Source organism: Andrographis paniculata, unplaced genomic scaffold (assembly GCF_009805555.1).
Source record: "Andrographis paniculata isolate CXL003 unplaced genomic scaffold, ASM980555v1 Contig71END, whole genome shotgun sequence".
NCBI classification, from domain to species: Eukaryota; Viridiplantae; Streptophyta; class Magnoliopsida; order Lamiales; family Acanthaceae; genus Andrographis; species Andrographis paniculata.
In genome coordinates, this window is record NW_026137608.1 from 3,698,273 (window position 1) to 3,722,763 (window position 24,491).

General features: G+C 31.3%; 3 protein-coding genes across 6 annotated transcripts; 1 reads left to right on the forward strand and 2 right to left on the reverse strand.

Moving 5' to 3' along the window:
- Window positions 1-426: 426 nt before the first annotated feature.
- LOC127265012 (ABC transporter E family member 2-like) lies at window positions 427-4,855 on the reverse strand. Of its 2 annotated transcripts, none has more exons than XM_051294649.1 (11): window positions 4,546-4,855; window positions 4,140-4,225; window positions 3,713-3,810; window positions 3,515-3,632; window positions 3,329-3,418; window positions 2,610-2,914; window positions 2,322-2,517; window positions 2,051-2,236; window positions 1,693-1,962; window positions 841-1,086; window positions 427-749 (listed from the first exon to the last, which is right to left on the reverse strand). In XM_051294649.1, exons 1-11 carry the CDS (start codon window positions 4,649-4,651, stop codon window positions 735-737), a joined length of 1,716 nt encoding a protein of 571 aa, XP_051150606.1. In that variant the 5' UTR covers window positions 4,652-4,855; the 3' UTR covers window positions 427-734. The 2 variants fall into 2 exon arrangements, with proteins under 2 accessions (XP_051150606.1, XP_051150605.1); XM_051294648.1 differs by having other exon boundaries at window positions 427-769; window positions 4,546-4,854.
- A 5,617-nt stretch (window positions 4,856-10,472) lies between these two features.
- On the forward strand, window positions 10,473-14,342 carry LOC127264728 (loganic acid O-methyltransferase-like). Its single transcript, XM_051294228.1, has 3 exons — window positions 10,473-10,604; window positions 11,463-12,122; window positions 13,892-14,342. Exons 1-3 carry the CDS (start codon window positions 10,536-10,538, stop codon window positions 14,231-14,233), a joined length of 1,071 nt encoding a protein of 356 aa, XP_051150185.1. The 5' UTR covers window positions 10,473-10,535; the 3' UTR covers window positions 14,234-14,342.
- Window positions 14,343-18,715: 4,373 nt separating this feature from the next.
- Window positions 18,716-21,721, reverse strand: LOC127265004 (zinc finger BED domain-containing protein DAYSLEEPER-like). Of its 3 annotated transcripts, none has more exons than XM_051294640.1 (5): window positions 21,526-21,721; window positions 19,642-20,036; window positions 19,242-19,548; window positions 19,038-19,159; window positions 18,716-18,912 (listed from the first exon to the last, which is right to left on the reverse strand). In XM_051294640.1, the coding sequence occupies exons 2-4, from the start codon at window positions 19,864-19,866 to the stop codon at window positions 19,146-19,148; spliced, it is 546 nt and encodes a 181-aa protein (XP_051150597.1). In that variant the 5' UTR covers window positions 19,867-20,036; window positions 21,526-21,721; the 3' UTR covers window positions 18,716-18,912; window positions 19,038-19,145. The 3 variants fall into 3 exon arrangements, with proteins under 3 accessions (XP_051150597.1, XP_051150596.1, XP_051150598.1); XM_051294639.1 differs by having other exon boundaries at window positions 19,642-21,384; XM_051294641.1 differs by having other exon boundaries at window positions 19,642-20,030; window positions 21,522-21,721.
- Between the last annotated feature and the right edge of the window lie 2,770 nt (window positions 21,722-24,491).

A 24,491-nucleotide genomic window follows, 5' to 3' on the forward strand; every position in this document is an offset into this window, starting at 1 on the left:
CGTATATTCAAGTTATAAACATGAATGCAATAATATGATATTATGCTAGAAAAATAAAAAATTCAAAAATAAAAAATTCAACACATCATCTCCCCAAGTTCAATGCTCACGAGTGTTTGTAGATTTGTGTTTTAAATTAAATAATTGTTTATATGATATAAATACATTTTAACGTAAAATAAACTTTTATTAGTATAATATAAAAATTATTATTCAAATTAATATTTTTTTTTTAAAAAAATAAATAAATAGTAAAATTCTAAAAAGATCTCAAACATATTCGGAATGGCATTTACACGAGCTGTAGTCCTCAATTCACAAAATCAAATAAAAACCAATACTTAATTATTTGGACCATTTTGTACCTTTGGAACGAATGATATTCAAAGAAAAACTAACTATTTTTTTTTTCCATATTTACAATACTTAAAAAATCAAGTTCCGATCAAAAATAAAAACCAATACTTTTAGTAGGAAAGTAAACAAAACTTTACAACTATATCGCGAAAAGCCGAATCCGCTGTAATAAATTACTACCCATCATATAAAAACAGCCAAAACTGGGCGAGAAATAACACAAAAGAACTCACCGGAAAGCTCGGCGACAAAACATTTTCGCTGGTCCGGTCCTGACATTTTTAACAAACTGTTAGTCATCCAAATAATAATACGATCCGGCGGTCTTCTGCTCGCGATCCTTGGTTGAATCCAGTTTGTTGATTCGGGGGCGGTAATTAGTTGGGTCCCGTCTGAATGTTATATCCAGGTGCTGCGTCGAAATCAAATCAAATCAAATACGACGTAAGAACTAACGAATTGGAATTAGAAGCTGATGCTTACGGATAAGAAAAGATTCATTCCGGTTAGTAGCGACTGCGGTGAATTGGCAATGCAATCTAAGGACGGCTGCCCTTCGTACACAATCACTCTGTCGGCGAGATATGTTGCCATGATGAAATCGTGCTCGACAACAAATGCCGTCTTCTTTGCGTGGAGGATAAATCTTTTTATAACTTTTGATGCGACGATACGTTGCTCAGAGTCGAGATATGCACTTGGTTCGTCTATTAAATATATGTCGGCCGGCTGCAAGACACCAAGCCAGTGAAAGTTGATATTAGTGAATAATAATAAGATAAAATTGCTCATAACTCTCCTGTCGTTTCGAAATTCTGTATAAAATCTCCTTATACTTTAAAAATTGTATGACATCCCTTTATATTTTCAAAAACATTGTATGAAACTCCACCACCATGTAACCTCCCTTGTGTGATGAGAAGATTTCATATCTATATGTTTTGTATAGCGGGGGGTTCATGCAATATTTTTGAAAGTATAAGGGAGCGCCGTGCAATTTTTTAAAATAGAGTAGAGATTTACACTGATTTTCGAAACCACAAAGGGATTTCATAGAATATTTTTTAAAGTATAAAGAGTCGTTGTGCAATTTTTAAGAAGAGTGAAAATTTACGCTGAATTTTGAAACCACAAAGGTGTCATAGGCAATTTTGCTTAATAATAATAATATAGCACAAATCGAAACTAACTATCAACATCTTTATACATATATATATATATCATTTATCATTCATTTTCTTAAAAATATTGTAAGAATCGTAACAAACAAAATCCTGTTATTACTAATGAAGGAATTGGCAAGACGAGAATATTTATATGAAAAGACATGTTAACCTTTCCGAGACAGAGAGTCAGGGCAACCCTTTGCAATTCTCCACCAGAAAGATTCACAACCTCTTGATCCATCAATTGTTCCATTAAGAGAGGCTTCATCACATCCGAGACAAACTGAGGATGCATGTACGAATCTCGGATTTTTTGATGTAACAGCATTCTAACAGTAGACTGAAACTTGGGGCTGATCTTCTGTGGCTTGTAAGAGACATTGAACTCGGGGACTTCAACATCAGATCCTTCGACTGAGTCAGGTTTCAAAAGGCCAGCCTACCATTAAGACGAGCATTAGTAATTTTTAAAACAAACAGATTATCAAACATATATATATTATATTATATATAATATATATATATACCAGCATTCTGATAAACGTTGTCTTCCCTGTCCCATTTTCACCAAGCATCACAATTATTTGAGAGTCGGTGAATTCCCCCTCCATGACCTTAAGCTTGAAGTTGCCCTGGGTTTTCGTCATGGTTGGATACTTGTACCTTGCATATGTCTCGATTTCTTCAGCACTTTCTTGGGGAGTCTCAGCAACCTGGAAAAGGAAGCTAGTTATTGTCAAAATCTCAATCAGCTGGTTCTTTCCACCAAATGCAATTGATAATATAAATTGGATTTACCTTAAATGTAAGTGATTCATCCCGAAATCTTAGATTCTCGGTCGGGACAAATCCAGCAAGAAATATATTAATACCTTCTCTAACAGAGAAAGGAAGGGTTACCACCCCATACACACCAGGTTTCCCATAAAGGCAGCAGATGAAGTCAGACAAATAATCGAGCACACTAAGGTCATGCTCCACGACTATTACATAGCTGAAAATGTCAACAACAAACATGGTAAGGCCAGATTCAGATGATGCTGAAGCTTTAAATGTTAGAATCAGGAACTTAGGGATGTCGCAAACCTATTAGGCCGGAGCAATGATCTCACGACTTGGGCAGCTTTAAGCCTCTGCTTCACATCAAGATAGCTGGACGGTTCATCAAACATGTATATCTCTGCATTCTGGACAGCGACAACAGCTATTGCGAATCTCTGAAGCTCTCCACCGGATAAATCTCCGACATTCCGATCCATAACTTGATTCAGCTCAAGATCAGCAGCAAGTTCTTCTTTCATCTCTCTCTCATCTTTCTGTGAAAGGACTTGACCAACATTGCCTTGAACAGCTTTTGGGATATGGTCAACATACTGTGGCTTGATGATTGCCTGTGTGGTATAACAGGATAGGTAACAAAGAAACTACAAGCAGTAGTCTATGGAAAGTATAAATTTTATGTGGACGGAGATTAAAAAGATTAAATTGAGCTTGAAGATAAGCTAAAAATAACAAAAAAAAGTTTTTATTTTTGGCGCATATTTTACCATCCCATTTCACCTTAACATATTACAGACAATGATGATTGCAATATACAGGAACAGCCAACAAGATAAGAGGTCAAATTTTAGCAGGCCCACTTTTAGCCTTGGCTTTCTCATCACAAGGTTCGAATCTCAGTTTTATTAGCTAAACAACCAAACTAAACATATCAAAAAGAATTTTCTAGATATACAACCGATAAAGCACCAAATGCTTGAAAATATGATGAGGGATTCTGCCTCAACAGTTCTATAAAAAATTACCTTCAAATTATCTTCAAGGATACGAGTAAAGTAGTTTTGCAGCTCAGATCCTCGAAAGTATGTCAAAATCTCTTGCCAATCAGGAGGATTCTGGAGAAGAAGAATATTCAGAAGAGGTTCAGGATTCAGCAATAGTGTCCCCCATCAAAAGATATTGCTATACACTTACTAGGTCGAAGAAATTACATTGAAGCGTCCCAAGTTTGGTTTCAACTTTCCAGCCAGAACTTTGAGTGCAGTTGATTTTCCAATGCCATTTGTTCCAACCAAGCCAAGAACTTGCCCAGGTCTCGGAACAGGTAACCTGATAAGAAGTACTTATGACAATCCAAAAACTAAGCAACAATACAACGATCACTAAGGAAAACTGCAGTTTGATCCAACCTGTGCAATTTAAAGGTGTTCGGACCATATCGATGGGTAGTGTCCTTATCCAAGTCTTTGGGTAGATTGATAATCTGAATAGCTTCAAATGGACATTTCTGAAAAACCAATGATTCGTTGCAAAAATGCCAGTTAACATCATATCTAGGTGAGTTTGAATAATATGCTAGGTGTGTTCTTTTATCAAACTTCATAAAATTTCTACTATTCACCAAAATCTCCTCCCCTAACACATCAAATCAAATCAATCAACTATTTTTCATTTTTTAAATCAATTTTACCTTCAAAATATCTAATCAACAGCTATTTATAATTATATCACATCATATAACTATTACAATTCAAAATTTTTAATATTCAAATCCCAAACCAAAACCCAAACTCCCAAACAAACACACCCTTAATGAATGTTTGAATTTGAACGTACCTTGACACAGATACCACATCCAATGCACAATTCCTCCGAGATGAAAGCAATCTTAGCTGCAGGAGTCACCTCAATGCAAAGCTTACCTGGAAACATACAGCCGTACAGCGCAGAAGAATAGGAAAGGAATTGATTAACTTCATAGCAATAAGTAACATATATTTCATTGCAGCAATCCATAAGATCAATACATATTAGTTCTAACTTGAATCACCAATTCAACCAAAAATATCCTTTCTACACGTTCCTTAATTGGACAGTACAGGAAACCGAAGACTGTGTGCAATCACATCATGGAGGCAGTGAAATAATTGATTCGACCAATACAAACATAGATTTTACTCCACAAAATCAATGGATTACGCAACGAAACCGCCGACATAGATTCGCAGATTGGGAAGTTTACCTGTTTTGACGACAGGGCAGCTCTTTTTGCACTCCTGACGACATTTTTTGGGCTTGCACTTGTCGGAGCTCACAATTGCAATACGAGTCAACTTCTGATCCGACATCGCTCTCAATTTCAGGTGGTATCGATGAAATTCAAAACCCTAACCCTTAGATTTGATGACAAGAAGAGGGAAAGAAGGTATGGGCGATACGAGAAATCGAGGGAGAGAGAGAGAATGGGCGTGAAGACGGCAACGGTGGGTAGCCACACGCACCGCCCCACTGTGTCCTGATTTCTTGCCTAGGGTTACAACTTACAAAGGGTGTAAGATTTCTTGTTTTGGGCGAGGTTTTAATGTTTTATTATTATTATTATTATATTCTTTTGGTTCAGTAGATTTTTTAATATTAATATTATAATATATTATAGTAAAAAAAATAAAAATATTTTTATTAGATGTAAAGTAATGATATTTGTGTAATACAATGTAAGTTGAAGGGTATTTATTATGGCAGATAGTACAATTATAGAAAATCGGTAACCTTATTTTGGAACGAACTAAAATGAAAAGTGACCACCTGGAACGGAGAGAGTAATTAATTTTAAATATATAAAATATTAATTTTTTATTTTTTATTTATTTATTATAATATATTAAAATTTATTTTTAGTTTTAAAATATCAAAGAACATATACTTATATCATGTTAAATAATTATTTTAATTCAAAACTTTTGTATTTAAAATTAAATCCAAAATGAAAATTTTACAAATAAGCACACTCAAAATCTCTCTCGATATATTATTGTCATTTGTCATCAAACAATTATTTTAATTTAAAATATTTTATTTAAAAGAAAATTTAAAATAAAAATCTTACAAATAAATACAATCAAAATCTCTTCCAACATATTTTTGTCATTTCTTTTTATACATATATATATTCGACAAGTTATATGCACGCAACCCCAAGTAATACTGCATTAGACAAAAATAATTTACGACCCCAATTTGAGACGCATTATAAATGAAGGCCGAAGCGGATATTTACGGACGACAAGGATGTGCTTGATCTGAGGACAAACCCATCATCGAGGTCGTTGATGGTGATGGGACCTTTGTGGCCAGTTTCGACGTAATAACAAGTGACGGGGATTCGGAACAAGTTTTACAGTACAAAAATGACTGTGAATCATTTGAGGTCAATCCGGTTGAATTTTTATCAAGAAATTTGAAACACTTTAAGCTCAATCGCCGTCCTTCTTTGGAGACAAACGTGATGCTACGACGATTCGGATCAATTTCTTACAGAATTTGGAAAAAAAAAAGCTGCCGAAGTAGGAGTGCCGCGTGAAGCTAGAACGCAGGTACCGCCAAAATTTTATACAAACATAATGGGCTTAAAAAAGTTCGTCATTTCATGCAAATTTTTTGCTCAAATACTTTTTATGATAGATATTCATTATTAGGAAAAATATAATAATTTTTCATTGATCCAACAGCTTCAGAAAACCACGTATCCAACTTAGAGATAAGCCCAAATCTACTCTAAAAAGCCCAAATAGTCTGTCACATCTGGGCTAAAGAGCTCGGCCAAATCAAATCCAAGAAGCCAAAATCAAACCCACAAAATAATTTCATTCAAGATTTTGGTCAAATTTTATTCATTCACGGTGTAGGGTAAATGAGACAAAAAAATGAAGGAAATGAATTTTGGTCAATAGTTATACACTTGTGGTTGCAAGAAAGTTAAAAGAATTATGTTTTGGATCATGAAAACAACTTCCGATTAGCATTGGATGAAAAAGCGAACTAAGAGCGATTGCAATGACCTTTTTTAATTTTGGCTTCGACAGACTTACGTGTCAAGGGTGACGGTGACATTGCAAGCTCACGGGATAGATGGAAGTGAGATGAACCCACAATGGCCTTTTTACAGGCCCATTGAGTAAGGCTTATTTTAATTAATAAAATTTAATTTAATTCCACCTTCCTCCGCTCCAAAATTTCTACTGCAGGTTCTAGGGCACCTTGCACGTCGTCAGCGTCGGAGACGGTGGCCTTGGATCGACCACGCGTCTGAATTTTCGGTGAGTGACTTGGTATTTCCGCCTCTTCGGTAGGTGATTTCTCCGGTCTATTCAACAATCTCATTTTTCTGTTAAAGAAATCGACACAGTCCCAAATCAAGGAGTCAAGTTTCTTCCCAGTTTCCTTATCTTAAATAAAACCGTCTGCACCACACGCTGAAAATACTATGGGAACTATAGCATCGCAATTTATTCCGAATTTCTTATCTGTGTTGAACCCTCTTGGAATAAACCCTTCAATGGTGGAGATCTGTTCCGGGGTAGCTATCCCGAACCGATTTGGCGATTATTTTCTAAAAAGTGGGAAAAATAGTGATTTTCGCGTCTATGAGAAGGAGGGAAAAGAAGCAGAATTCGGGAGAGTAGAACAAGAAAAAGTGCTGCATAGAGAAGAAGAGAAAGATGGATGAAAAATGAAAGAAGATCCTCCTCCTCAACGGGCCTTCGCCTGCACCAAGGTCACCACGACGCGACATCGAGATCATAAGGTTGAAAACACTGTCATTGTGTTGGATAGATTTCGATTTTCTGACAGGCCCACGTCGAGCGGCCCATCCAAGTCTTCCAAATTAAGACCATTGCTACTGCTCTAAGGGATACAAAAGAGGAAAGCTTGGAACATGGCTAGTCTTAGACTTTTGAAGGATTCAGGGCGGCGAAATAAAAATTAGGTGCTCTTAAATATATATATATATATATAATATTTTTTATCTATAATAAAAAATATATAATGAAAAAATATTTTTTCTAGTATTTTTTATGCAAAAAATATCAATAATAATAATAAGGCAAAATTGTCCGTAACTCACATGTAGTTTCGAAATTTACTATAATTTTCCTATATAGTTTAAAAATTGCGTGATGCCCCTTATACTTTAACAAACATTGAGTTTCGAAACCATAGGGATAGTTATAGGCAATTTTGCCTAATAATTATTATAATTTTATCTAATACTTATTTTCTTTTTAATACAAAAAAAAAGAAAATATATTAAGAAAAAATAAAAGACCCCTAAAAAAATATATAAATGATATACTTCATTTTTTTACCTATAAAAAATATAAAAAATTAAATAAAATAATTTTTCTAGCATTATTAGATAAAATATCAATAATAATATTAATACTCCCCCCGTCCCGGAACAAGTGGTGTTTGCTTTTTATACGTAAATTTTTTAATATTAGTATTATAATGGATTTTAGTGAAAAAGATGAAAATACCCCTATTAGTATGGTGTAATATAAAAGTGATGGTATTTGTGTAATATAGTGTAAGTTGTAAGGGTATTTATTATGTTAGGTAGATAGTACAATTACTAAATTAGGAAATGGTAACTTTGTTTTGGGACGGACGAAAATGAAAAATAACAACATTTCAATATGACGAATGAAGTATTAATTTTGTCTAAACAATCTTAAAACAAAAATTAGAGCCCCTAAATATATATAAATAATATATATATATTTTTATCTATAGTAAAATATAAATAATTAAATAAAATATATAAAATTTCTAACATTTTTTTTTTAATCTCGAAGGTATTAATAAATTATAATAAAATAATTTATATATATAAATATTATATATAACATAAATAAATAATGAATCTCTATTTAAAGTAGGTCAGAAAAGATCGCATAACACTATAATCCCAACTATTTGCTTATTTTGCTTTATCAATTTACTATTGTTTCTCCCTAAAATTGAGCTACCTAACACGAAGCTCCATACACGTCCAGCACCACCAAAATAATCCAAATTTCTCGTCAACTAAGAGATGACTCGGTGTAGGGGTTGGGCATGTGACCGTGAGGTCATGGGTTCAAACCCCCAACACTTCAGGTTAACTGTCACACATGGTTTGCCTAATGTGTCTTGTATGTCGGGCCTAATTTGCAGAATATTAAGTTCGACCGGGATTTACCCAGTACTCACTAGAAATTTGAATAAATTTTAGCTGAAATGATTTATTAATATAATGCATTGTATAAATAAATAATTTCAATAGTATATTTTTTTCCCTTATATATTAAATACTCTCTCGTTCTATTTAAATTGTCCACTTTATGTTAGGTATGGAGTTTTAGGTATTGAATAATTAGTAAGTAATTAAAAAATATATTAGTAAAAATAATTATGATTTAATAAAAAAATTATAGATTAAAATTAAAATAACTAAATAGTTTAATTAAAATAAAAAAATATAATTTATGAATTTTTAAATGTAACTAAAGTTTATAATTATATTTAAAAAAAACACATTACGTGGAACAAACAAAAATAAAAAGAATTGACAAATTAAATGTGACTGAGAAATAATAGAAAAAATACATTGAAGAGTTTTTCCCCTTACATATTAACTAATAAAAGAAAAAATACATTGAGGATTAACAAAATAGTATGTTTGATTGTGATTTTAAATTTAAAAATTAAAATTATATATTTTACATTATTTTTAATAAAAATATACTCATTCCATCAAGTTAGAAAGTATACATATTTTTATTTTTGGGCATCCAATTACAAAGTAAATATTTCATTAAATAGCTCACTTTTTTCACAAATACTCTTTACTTTACATCACATCATTACTTTTACACAAAAATTAAGGAAAAAAAAATCATTTTACTACTTTTAACTACCCAATATAATTAAAATATTATTATTTTTTAAACACCGCGCCAAAAATAAATATTTTCTTTATGTATGGACGGAGGGAGTAATATTTTATCTCATTAAATATCATATCAAATTATTATTTAAATATAAATTCAAGTTAATTTCAAACCACAAGTAAATTAATATTTTATTGTTCCAACTAAATGTATCATTTTTATTATTTTTATTATCTCACTCTAAATTATCACTTTTTTGTTATAGTAAAAAATATAGTATATTAATACTAAAATATTCTTTTAATTTTTATATAAATTATAAATATATTATTACACATACAATTTATTTATATATTAAATAAATAACAAAAAATATTATAATCATAGTATACTAGCTAATCCAATATAATAGTTTTGTTTACCATTTTTGTTCGTTTCAAAATAATAGTTTCATTTCCATAAACAACTATATCACCATAAAACTATTCATATTTTTTCATTATTATTACACAATTATCACTACTTTTTATACTAGTATACTCACAAGGACGGAAAAATTATTTATTTTTATTTTTTACCAATTACCAATATAACATTAATATTTCTTAAATCTCATATCTAACACAATAAAACTATATTTTTGGACAGAGAGAATATTATTTTTTAATATATTATAAAAGAACTCACAATATTAATTTGGATTTATAAAACCGGAGTATTATATTATCACTAAATAATCCTCTATTTAAAAATGAACTTTTATCAGAATGTTGATTTGACTACTTCCACTTTCAAGTAATTATTATTATTTTTTTTGATATATTCTACAGTATAAATTTATTTTATATTAAAAATATTAAATCAACTTATATTCATAATACATCAAATTAAATAATAATTTAAATTTAATTTTTTTGATATAATTATTTAAATTTAATTTTTTATTATTAAAAAATTTAAACCAAAAAACGCAAAACCGCAAACAAACACACCCTTGATGACTCAACTCCGTAACTTAATTTCTACCCCGCGTATAGGCTGCTGGGTGTAAAGTCAATCCTCAGGACATTATCCAGCCGCAGACTTCGTAGAATTAATTATTAGGACAGGCGGCGATTGACTGTCCAATTAAAGAATATTAATATTAAATATTATTGCCCCTTGTGTACGTACGTTGTGACATGAATGAGGGAGCGGTTCCTATAAATAAGTAAACCATACTTGTCTTTTTAAGCAAAGAGAACATATACATATATTACAGATCCATCCATCCATTAATCTTTAATTAATTTATTTTCCGATGGCACAGTCATCGGCGATGGTCGGCGGCGCCGGCGCCAACAGCTATGCCAACAACTCCACTATTCAGGTTTAATTTCATTTCATTTCATTTCATTTACATCCTTAATTAATTATATTAACTTCATTTATGAATCAAACCAAATCCTACCTATACTAAGACACGCGGGAGTGATTACGGTGCTGATTTGAAAAATTTAGCGTCGTGCTGATTTAAATATATACAAACAACACATGTTTTGATTGCACATAGCATATCTTGTGTATAATAAAGATATGCGTTGTTTGTTCATAATTACATGCGTGTTGTATGAGAGTATGTCATGTGCTAAAATTAACTGTTGTGTATATTATATGCGACAATAACATATATTATTAGTTCATGTGTTCGTATTTGTATTATATTAACATATACAATGTGTTATCTTTAATAATACTGTGTCCTGTCAAACATACAATGTGTTTTTCAGATACCATATTATAAACACATTTTTATTCCAATACAAATACTAATTTCATTTTTGCTGAATAGCTTCATATATGTATGTAGTTTGTTTAGATAGGGTTTGGATTTGGAAAGCATATTTTATTTGAAATATTTTGTGAATGCGACAACGAAGCTATTTATTTGGGGAAAATAAAATAATTTGGTGATTAAACAGTAAATCCGTTAAAATTGATAATCTTGAAAAATGTATATGTTGTGAGAATAGCTTCGAAAAGCCAAACTAAGAAAATTATTTTTTCTTTAATTTATTAAAAATGGTCATACATACATGGAGTGTGTTTGGTTTATCACCACTATTTAATCATACATTTTTCCTAATAATAATATCATATTTTTGTCGTAACTTATTATATTGAAATACTATTTAAATCAAAATTAAAATTTAAACTAAAATGATAAATTTTGTTGCCCGTTATGTAGAGAGATGCTGTGACTGCCGCAAAACAAGCCATGTCTGAGGCGCTCATAGAATTCTTAGACATGCCGACACTTTTATCAAATGGATCGACAAACTTAGTCACCATTGCCGACTTAGGATGCTCCGTTGGACCTAACACACACATCGCCATGCAAGCGATAATCGACATAGTCACCACAAAGTGCCACTTACAAGGGGTTGACCCGAAAAATATTGAATTCCAAGTATTCTATAATGACCAAACCACCAATGACTTCAACACGCTCTTCGCTTCCATGCCTGGCGATAAAAACTACTTTGCAGCCGGATTTCCCGGTTCTTTCTACGATAGATTGTTCCCTTCTTCCTCCGTCCACATCGCATACTCTGCATCTTCACTTCATTGGTTGTCGAGGGTGCCTGAGGAGTTGGAAGATGAAAATTCTCCTGCTTGGAATAAGGGTAGGATTCACTACACGAATGCCCCCGAGCCAGTTGTAAAAGCATATGCTAAGCAATATGAAAAGGACATGGATGCGTTCTTGAGGGCACGAGCAAAGGAGATGGTGCCGGGAGGGGTGATTGTCGTGGTGATGCCAGGTGTGCGCGACGGCGTACTAAAACATGATGTTGGTATAGCTATTGACTTCCTCGGATCCATCCTTATGGACATGGTTAGAGAGGTAACAAGTTCTGTTAATTAAACTATCTATATATCTAATACGTGAATTTGTGTTGATTTGATCGACAATATATGGTTCTATATAATACAATATATGTGCTATTATAACATAGTATATCATATATAACATATATTGTCTATTTTTATTATAAAGGCGGTAGATTTTGTGCTAATCCGGTTAAGTAATTATGGTACTGATTTGACCGAATCATTATATGTCTTGCGTGTGTGATCAGCATATATTTATACATAATATAATATATGTTGTATTATAAAATACCATATGTTGTATTATAATATAATATATGTTGTATGATAAATACGTTGAAATATGTATAAATATATGTTATTCACTTATATCACATATACTGATCCAATCAAATCAACGTCATGCTGATTTGACCGAACCAGCAGTTGATCAATGTCTATTATTAATATATATTTGATTTGGTAGTGAACAAAAATTTGTCAGTTTGAATTCTACATATATATATATATATATATTGTTGAATTTGTTTAATTTTACAACATATGTACGTATTAGGTTAGTGTAAAATTTTTGTTTCTTAAAAATAACATTTTACAAAATAAATAGTACATAATATCTGTATTTATTTAATAGTATAAAATAGGTATATAATGTAATTAGATTTTTATAAATATATGATTTAATTTTTTAAATATATTATGACGAAAAGTGGTTGTTGCTTTGACTAATATATCGATTCAAACTTTGTCGACTTATAAAAGTCAAAGAAAAATAATAAATATATTAATCAAATTTGAACCGCCACAAAAAAAAAAAAAAAAAAAAAAAAAAAAAAAAACAAAATGCTTCTTAGTTGACTTCAATACTTTTATAAACAACTATGAAAATTAATCAAATTTCAGCGTGTGTATATAAAAAATTTCGGCTTTCATTTAGATAAATTTCTCTTAGTTTTAAAATTCTAAAATTTTTAATAAACATAGAAAAAGGTTAAATATTAAATACAATTTTTTGCAAGAAAATATAAATATTTACAATAATATTTTAAAAATTTATTATGAATAAATATTGTCAAAACTTAAATATATATATATATATATATAAATACAGCATTTCTTATTAGTAAATGCATACATGTCTATATATTAATCAATTCATGTTGATTAAATCCAATAAGTAAATATATATTAACTTTGACATCATATAATAATATAATATACAAGATATATTTTTAACACTATATTATATAATTCAACATGGTACAATAATATTATTATATATTATTGATTTTAACATAATAAGTATATTTATATGGTACAGTACTGCAATATATAAACAGCATAGCACATGCTTTAATACAACGTTAGGTTGTCCTATATAAAATCATAAATTGTCTGCCGCCTCTATCCGCACTTATGTGTCAATTTTTTCATTTTCTTCTATCCAACTTATTTTGTCACTTTCTTTATTTGAAAAAGAATTATAGGCTCTAATCTCTTTTTAATTTTTTTAATTTTAATTAAACTAATTAGTTTTTTTAATCTTAATCTAAAGTTATTTTTATTATAAGATAATTATTTTCCCTAATATATTTTTAATTATTTACTAATTATACCCCTTTTAAATTTCCGTGTCAACAGTAAATAGGATACCGTAGTCGGAACGAAGGAAATATATTTTAATTGAGTCAGTCTGATTTGACCCGAATAATATCTTAACCGCCGCATATATCAATGAATAGGTATTTATTTCATTTTGTTTTATTATTTTGTTATGGATAGGGAATGTTGAAGCAATATCAAGTGGACTCATTCAACATTCCTCATGTATATCCAAGTATGACGCAAATGAGAAGATTTGTGGAGGATAATGGGAGTTTCCGAATAGTGAAAATGGAGCTGCGAAATGCGAGGCCGAACAAGGAGGCTCCCGTCGACATAGGGAGCGCAATAATGCACCTTCGAGCATTCACAGAGGCAACCGTCGCTAGCCACATGGGCCGTGAAATCGTCGAACCCCTCTTTGCGAAGGCTCTCCAGCACAAGCAAAGGTTTTCGGACATGTTGTACGACGTCGGACATGAGATTGGTGTTCAATTATTCGCTGTTTTGCAGCGGATTTAATTTAATATATTAGATTATTAATATATTGTCTGGTTTTGTTTTTCAATTTATATATGGGCTATATATATTGGTGTGTAGCAAATAAATAAAAGTTATACAACCTTTAAATGATGTAATAATTTAATTTATATGATTCAATAAATTAAATATATTTATTTTGTATTTATTTAATTATTATTATTATTATATACGGTGCTAATCCAAAATACGTGGAAGAGCGGCTTCTTTCCATAAGCAATTAGGAAAAAAGGCAGATAAAAGGAGCGCGCAAATTGTATCAAGGATATAACGATATTTACACTCCATCCAACTATTTTGTTAGGGTATTGTGTATGGGCAAGACCATTGAATTAAAGTACCCTGAGCAAAAAGAAAGCCGATAAACACATCGTCATTATACTCAAGGGCATTATTAGTCTATAAAAATTGGTTAGTACAAGAAAACTGAGTGTGTATTATTTTGGCGAATATGATATAAATTGATACAATTTCAGAGCATTGTTTCGTAAAGTAAACTTAGGTAAAAATAAAAACTTTATCAACAAAAATCACACAATATTTATACCCATTCATAAATCTTATCGGTGAAGGGCCCAAAATATCCAAATGTACCGAAGAAAAAGGTTTATCAACAACTAAAGCATTTTGAGAAAATGAAATAGTAGATTATTTTTCAAGTTTGCAGTGCGTACAATAAAAAAATTCAAGACGCATAGGACCTAAAACAATTTTATTGACGAGAGAACGGAGTTTGTTTGTACACACATGTCCTATCAGAAGGTGCCAATGATAACCGGAAGGAGAAGAGGAAATTGTATCTAAAAAGGACAGATGACAAAGAATGTGAAAGTGACTGAACTCAAATAATTGACCCGTCTTGCGTCTTATCCCAACAAGTTGACTCGTTTGCAAAGCCTAAACCTACATACCATATAATATGAAAAGAGAAGTGTAAGTTCCGATAAAAAAAAAGACAATTGTAAGTTCCGATAAAAAAAAAAAAAAGAAAAGACAATTGTAAGTTCCGATAAAAAAAAAAAAAAAAAAAAGACAATTGTAAGTAGGGAATGAGGATGTAGTCCAATTGGTGAAGCCTTTAACCCCTTGACCTTTAGTTCGGGGGTTTGATCCCCGTCTGCCTATTCCCTTCCCTTATTTCCGCCCTTTGTATTCGTGGCGCAGGCACCCACAACCTATCATTTAAGCTATAGCTTCAGCTAGTCTTTCAGCAAAAAAAATCAAGTGTGGAATTGTGGACTGTAAAGCTACAGCCCGAAACACGGTCACGGGAGTGGTGAGTTGTATCTTGTCCTAATTATGAACATTTTCACTTATGCGGGGAATTTTTGGATAATGAGTTAATTATTCAATCTATAAGATTTAATTTTGTAAAATTAAATTTTGAAAATTTGAAATTGACTAATCGGTTAGTAAAACTACGATAAACCAAATTAATTGAATTAATTTAGATTAAATATATATTATATCTACTAGCCATGTGCTTGGTAAATGCTTGGCTAATTTTGTTTGTCTCGAAACAAGTCCAAGATGAACCTAATTGTGAAGCCCAAAGTTAAACACAAGCATATGGTCCAAGTCGTAAGATTATCTAGATAAAATATTGTCCGGTGAATATATCCGTTTAATCTCAAAAAAAATGTTTGAGATTAACTTTAATTACAACCATCAATTATGTCAGTAATTAAAGACGTTAACTATGCTCCAATTAAGGTCGTCATTATGCTGTTAATCATGTCCCTTGTCATATTTACTTAGTGGAGGTGCCTATATAAAGGTCTTTCATTTCATTCTTGTCCCGTAAGTGATGACCTGGTGGTGTGGGGGTAGACTTATGACCGTGAGGTTACGGGTTTGACCTGTTGCGCGGTCAATCAAATATTTCACATATTCCGTGATCACAATTTAATGTAATACAGGAGAATAGATCGTCTCCACATGGATTGCGTGATTTATTCTTTCGTGTTCTAATGCAGTAAAAAAATGGGGGGAATTTTCTTTTATTATTTAATGAAGACAAAATAACAAAACAATTAAATTAACGGAGAACTAGCTATCAAGGGAATGTCTGGCTCAATGGATGATGCAATTATGGCACTTATGTCTTATCATTGATTCAATAAAGTTAGTTCTAATTAAAGTATCAATAAATTGGTTATAGTGATCAATAAGCTCTGACAATCAATTTTTCCTTATTTTAACAAACGTTTGCGAACATGGTTCGGGCTCGTTCGTTAAGTAAACGAGCCTATTTATGTTGTTCGGTTCGGCTCGTTAACATTCGCCAACAAGCTTTAACCGAGCCGAACCAAACCGTGTTCACGAACGGTTCAGTTCGTTTAACAGCTCTAGTGATAGGGGAGTATTAGTTATGGTCATGATTAAATACTATCTATCATTCTGGAAATTGGATAGGTCTAGAAATATTGGGTAAAAAAAAATCAGAATGTGAGGTGTCAATTAGTCATGACCATGACTAAAAGTCACCTCTTGATATTATTATTATTATTTTTTTTTTTTTTGGGAAAAGTCGATCGCGCCTTCGCAAAAAAGTAGCAATTATTTTTCAAAAAATCTACACCAAATCAAACAAAACCATCAAAAGTATTATTAGCAATTAAACAAAAAAAAAATTAAAATTAAATAAAGCAATTAAATGGTTTGGGTTGTCTTCCAAAAAGCGCTTTTCTTTATAGTCTTTGAGCTAGACTTCGTCTCGCATCAATTCTGAACATTAAAATTGGAAACGGGTGCCAACTTTATAGGATCAAGTGAGGGTCCCCCGTGGTATGATTTGAAGCAATGTCTATTGGCCACACACTTTTTTTCGGCTTAAAATTTTGATTCTCCTTATGACACTTTTTTGTTGCCAACAATGGTAATCCCTTGGGAATCCATCTCAACTTTTCAACAATCTTTTTTCTTCTCTTACTCTCTCCAGTTGGTCTTTTCTCTAACTGTTTTGTCAACACAGTTCTTCGTTTATTCTCATTACTAACTTCATAAGTTTCTTGCACCACATAATTAATAACATTAATTGCACGATTCAGATTCAACAGGACATTTGATTAGATTAAAAATATTGAAATGAAATTCTTCTCCATCAAACTCCAAGCTGAGTGTGCCCCTTTTAACATCTATTTTTTTTCTGCAGTGCACATAAAAGGTCTTCCTAATAAAAGAGGCGGTTGATTAAAGCAGTATGCATCATGTATATCCAGAATATAAAAATCAACAGGAAAAAATTCATTTATTCACTTGAACTAGTACATATTTTATCATACCATCAGGATAAGCATTGGTTCGATCAGCAAGTCGAATAATAATTCATGTTTCTTTTAGAAGCCCTAGAGTTAAAGAGTCGTATATTAATCGAGGCATGACATTAATAGCAGCTCCTATATCTAGCATAGCCTTAGTTATCTCAATTTTTCCAATCTTACAAGGGATAGAAAACATACCTGGATCACATGTTTTCGGTAGTACCTTTCTTTTGAGAACAGCAGAAACATTCTCACACGCTATAATATACTCGTCCCCTCACAATTTTCCTTTGTTGGTGCACAGTTCTTTGAAAAACTTCGCGTACTTGGGGATTTGGTTGATAGCCTCCAAGAGCGGGATATTAAATTCCACCTTTTTAAATATTTCCATAATCTCTTTTTGTTTGTTTGTCTTTTGTAGTTTCTTTAACCTGTCAGGAAAATGAGCTGATTTAGCTTCAATAGGAGGAACAGAGTTAGAAGGTACCTTTTCGTAAAGTTCAACTTCTTTTTCAATCTCCATCTCAATATGATCCTCATTATGTTCCTTTGAGATAGGATGTTGACCTTCCAATTCCTTTCTGCTACGAAGGGTTATAACACTCGTATTCTTTGGATTAGGCCGGGAGGAACATTCAATCATTGTATCACTGCAAATAGTGATGGCGCTGACATTTGCTGGATTTGGCTCAGGCTGAGCTAGAGGTGGCAATGGGTCGGGTTGATTTGTTAAACGGGTTGATTAGGCCAACCCGAAATCGACCCGCTTATGTAAACAGGTCAGACCACATGACACGAACCCGATTCCGTAAAACCCGACATGATCTGAAATGACCTACTAACCCGTTTAATAATTTTTTAAATGGGTCAGGTGACTCGACCCGACCCGAAAATGACCTGTTAACCCATTTAACACAAAATCTAAATGTTTACCTATTAAAAAAATTCTAAAATTAAAATTACACAAATTAAATAATAATTAAAGATAATTGAATAAGATATAAATGAACAACGACAAATGTTCCACAATTCAATAAACATACACATGCTCCAAAATTCAATAAACATTAAAAACATAAATATTATGCAATAATTCAACAGAACACCAACAACAATGCAAAATTGATACTGAAGTTCAATTCAGACAATAAAATCCACAGCATATGTCTAATCTGTGGAAATACCAATTGAAATTCTTCCCAAAGTATGTCAAACTCAAACAATGACAAATGCTCCACAATTCAATAAATATTAAAACATAAATATTACGCCATAATTCAACAAAACACCAATGACAATGCAAAATTGCTACTAAAATTCAATTCAAACAATAGAACCACATCACATGTGTAATCGTGGAAACACCAACTTAAATTCTTCCCAAAGCATGCCAATCTCCTGTAATGCAAGATAAGAAATATATATTAACGATGATTGAAAGTAACAATATTTTATTGAATTATGACTAACAATAATCAATACAAGATACAAATTAGAAGAATGAATATACTTAACTCACTAACCTTGAATGCTAATTTTTAGAAACTTTGCTTCTATCATCCGAAATATCTAAGACATCATCATCATCAATAGAATTTTCCACTTCTCCACACAATTCTTCCATATCAGGTTCAAATGATGTTATCTAACAATTAATAAATGTTAATATATCAATAAAAATGAATACAAAATTACTTAATTATATAAATTATATCTATAATAGTTACCTTGTTCAAATAGCCAATCCGTAAGACAAGTCAGTGATTCCACTGTAGATGGGTTTAATGAACTTCTATAGGCATAAAGTACCCTCCCACCAATACTAAAAGTTGATTCCGAAGCCACAGTGGAGATTGGGATAGCCAAAATGTCTCTAGCCATCCGAGCTAGGATTGGATAAGTCATTTGACAAGTTTTCCAATATTCCAGAACATTTATGTCACTTGTGTGGGCTAATCTTGGCTCTTCCAAATATTTTTCCAGCTCTGATTTACCACAACAAGTGAATTCCTCGCTATAAAAAGAATCAAAATCCTGCATGCAACAAAAATTAAAAATATATTTTATAAATATGAGCTATAATATAAATTTGAAATAGATAAGTATAAAAATAAATAATAGAATTACCTTCATAAAACCATCATCAACAACTTGTTCATCCGACATACGAGAATAAGACCCATGAGCATTTTGAATATCACTAGTTGAAGATGAATATTCATTGAACAATCTGAAAAGTTTATCCTTGAACAACTCCAACTTAATGTCATAATCCACCTCAAAAATCTTCTTAAATGCCCAATCAATAACTTGATATTTATACCGAGGATCAAAAATAACAGCAATGCCCATAATAGTACTAAACTGAGCTCAATACTTCTCAAACTTTCCAAACATTTTCACGGACATATTCTTCATAAATGTATCTTTACTTTTCATCTCCTTATTCAAAAGTAGTCTCACCTTCCTTCCTTCCATTGACTTTATCGTCTTCTAATGCCAAGCCTCAGCCAGTTCTGGTACTATGTTTGGAAAGTATAAGTTAACTGTTGGATAGTTAGAACCCGAAAAGACACAGGTAACTTCATGAAAAACTTTTAAGAACTTGCAAATTTTTTCAATCCTCATCCATTCATCAACACTTGGACAATGAACAAAATTTGCATCAGTCTTTTGCAAATGTATAAAGGTTTTCCTGTAATACAACACACTATTTAACATCTGATAAGTGGAGTTCCAACGTGTAGGAACATCTTGCCTTAGACCTTTAATATATTCAAGTGCAACATATTGCACACAATGAAAAAATCTTTGTTTTCTACCTTGACATCCTTTGCAATATTTGACATTTTTCCTTACTTTAACAACAGCTTCATCTACATATTTCAATCCATCATGTACAATCAAATTTAATATGTGTGCACAACAACGAACATAGAAATGCTCACCATCAGATAATAAATCCAAATCAAACTTTAACCCATCCACTAAAGAATCATTATAAGAAGCATTGTCCAAGGTAATAGACACAATTTTCTTTTTAATGCGTCATTCTTTCAATAGATTGCATACCTTTTCAGCTAAATCAACACCGGTATGGGAAGGAGGCATAAAAGTTAAAATCAAGATCTTTTTTCTCAAACACCAATCAACATCAACAAAGTGATCAGTTAATAAAATGTAGCCATCAGTAGTAATAGAAGTCCAACAATCAGAAGTAAGTGCTATTCTACCAGGAGCTTGTTGCAACACATCAGAAAGTTTTGATTTTTATTTTGCATACATCTTTAGTATGTCAGGTTTTATGGTATTTCTTGAAATGATCTTAGCTTCAGGGCACAAATAAGTGAAACAATTTCGAACACCTTCGTACTCAACAAATTGAAGAGGGAGATTGTGCCTAGCAATAGCTATCGCAAGTAATTCACGGAAGACCTCAGGTTGAAACTTAAACCCTTCAGAATCTACTGAACTTGAAGCATTAGATTTCAAGAGTAATTGCCCAATATCTCTAACAAAAGATTTTTTACAAATCTTTAGATGCCTAAGCAGATTACCGGTTCCATGGGTACTTTCAGCAACATATTTTTTGCATTTAGCCATCATATGCCCTTGATCATCAGCTTTATCAACAATATCAAAAAAATCTCATACAATAGAAGTACATTTCCTTTGGCGTTTGACGGGATTACTTAATCCAGTGGGTTTATATATTTTTAATGTAGTTTGTGTTGTCTGTCGCTTAACTTTCTGTTTTTGTTTGAGTGCAACTTGTGCTGCTTGATTACTATTGACTTCCTTAACCTCCTCACTTGATTCAAGTGGCTTAATAGGGGATTCGCCAGATATTATGTGTTCTTCCATTATATACTGGAATATTAAAAATAAAATAAAATAAAAATAAAACCTGAAGTAGAATATGAATAAAAATTAAAAATACTAGAAAAAATAAAAAAGAACTAATTTATACTTAAAAAAAACAATATAGGCAAGAATGGGCGACATACTTACAGATAATAAACTAGGCGAGCAAACTTGCACCTGAGGCCGAGTTCGCGCGGCTGCGCAACGGAGGTGGGCGTTGTGACAACGGTGCAACAAAGGCGAGACCTAAGAGTGAAGTCGATTAGGGTTTCTTTCTTTTCTTCGAAGCTCGGTTGGAGACGCGAGTTTACTGAGCACAAATGAAGGAAATGAATTTTGGATTTGATTGAGTAAAAAACATGTGGTGCGATGTGTTCTGATGTGTTTGCTTTAAAAGAAAAGGTAAAAATTATTAATTATATTATATTAATACATTTGGAATTGGACTTTTGAATTGGTCTTTTTTATTGAGCTCAATTTAGTTTAAATGTATTTTTTTTAAAAAAAAGTTTATTAAATTAATAATATTTTTTATATATAATAAATATATTAATTAATATTAATATATGATAAACGGGTTGTCGGGTCAATTTTGAGTTGAAAGTTTCAACCTAATCCGATCCGTTTATTATCGTGTCGGGTTCGTGTTGACCCGCATACATAATTTGGTCGAAACTCTTGACTCAAACCCAATTATTTCGTGTCGGGTTAATTTTTGCCAGCTTTAGGCTGAGCGGGCCACTTTCCTCTTTCACGTAATTGTCTTAGCTCCTCTGACACTTGATTGATCTAACCTTGTAATTTGTCAATAGTCGATCTCATCTTTTGTTAGAACTTTTTTGTCTCTTGTTGAAATTGCAGTAACCCGGACACGATTCATGAAACTAAGGGAGTATTATTTTTAAATTTACTAAAATAAAAAATAAAATACATTCGAACTAGACATCAAAAGTACAATATAACAAAAATTATTGTTTTCCTTATTATTGTCATTATTTTAAATCTAATGTAGAAGGCGCCCCATCCTTCGGCTTTTTATAGGTGTAAGTACTTCACTTTGAAAGAATATAAAAGCATTATACATTTTATCTATGTGAAACACACATATACTAGAGGTAGCTGCTTTAACATAAAGTTATTCATATTCTCACTTTTACAATCAAACAATTATTGGTAAATTATTTATCTTTATTATTTTAAAATTGTACTTAAATTTTGTATTGAATTAGTCACACAATAATAATAATAAAAATAGTAGAAATAATACTCAGACGTCGGAGTTGCTGACGTGACAATATTGTGATACGCCGAAAATTATGTAAATAATAAGTAGACAACGTTTGAGGATTATTTATGTTAGAGGTTTTTAGTTATGATACTAATTCCATATAAGAGTCTAGTTATTGTTCTAAAATGATTCTCAGGTACTTTTTATGTATCATTCATACAATATTTGAAATGCCACAATGCTGCCATGTCAACAACGCCAGCGTCTCAGGACTATTTTTGCGATTTTTTTTTTTAAAATTGTGAGATAAATACAATATAATATCCAATTATAGTTCTAAAATAATAATAATAATAATAATAATTAAAAAAAAAAAACAACTTTGCCTTCATATTATTATTAAGTGTGTATGATAATTTTCAATTAAATACAGTTTTCTAACAGTTACTCAATACACTAACCCCAACAAATAATTATAAAGTATTATAATTTATTTAATCCCCCTAGCTAATCAATCAAATCCTGAGATTACGCAGAATCAGTCAGCATGCGATTTGGGAACAAACAAACAAACAGATCCAAACAAACTTTGATTAGCGATTTCAATAATTGAGAATAAATAATTGCATGCGACTTTAATTCGCTCCATAAATAATGACAACTTTAATTAATGGTGTCACAATTATAAATATAAATTTAAATAATAGTCATCACTCACATTCAATTAATTTATGGACCTATTCGTATGGACTACGCCATTATGGAAGGATCTCCGTTGATCTCTCTCTTTTTCTTTTTTTTTTTCTTTTTTTTTTTTTTTTTTTTTAAATTTTAATTTTAATTTTAATTTTTTTTTAAACTGCCCCTATTTTGTGTAATTAATTATTATATATTACCACTACTACAAGACTATAATCACACACTCAACTGTTTTCTATGATTCTCCTTGAATTTGATATGGAAAGCAATATATTTTTAATTAAGGTAAGGTGTGTTTGTCGTTTTTTTTGTCAATTTTTTTTTCAACTTTTACTATTTAGATTTTATATTTTTTTTTAAAGAAATAAAATTTTTTATCGCAAAACATTACATGAAATTTATTTTAATACTAAATTCAAATCAATTGTTTTTCGAACTCACCCAAAAGAAGCACACTCGTCAATTCACATTGAGTTTAAATATATATAAGCTAAAATAAAAACTAAAAATAAATGCTAAAAGTAAAAGAAATACAAAATAAAAATATTGTTTTAGCTACGGACATTTCCGACAGATAACAAATCTGAAATAAGAACAGAGAAAAAATAAAAGCATAGAATAAAAAGAGAAAGAGAGATTGTGGAGAAAAATTAGTTTATTTTCTATATTATTCATTATCTGATTATGTATACACGACTTTATATATACAACTTACATTTAAGATATGTCAAATCCTTGTAGATCAAGCGGTGAGAAATCTCTCGCCTAAGAGTTAGATCCCAAGTTCTTAAATTTGTTGTAACACAACTATGATATCATCACCAATGTTTGTTATCTCTTTAGTTAGTAGCTCAATTTCACTAGTCATCTTAGCGAATGTTATGATATCTTTATAACGCCTCATATAATTAACGTTTTGCATGCTCTTTTAGACATGATTTTATATCGTTCATTCCTCTTTTTCTTTTTTATTTGATCATTCTCATCTATTTTAGACTATCTTTCATTGTTCGATAAATCAAGCACCATCAAACCTGCATTAATAGTCTTAGTTACCGAGGCTTGAGACTTTCGGTGTTATTTTATTTTAAGTTTAAATTGTTACCGATATTTGCTTTCTTAACTCCCATTAGACATTTAAAATCTATTACAACAGACACACCTAGCTCATTGTGACCGGATACTC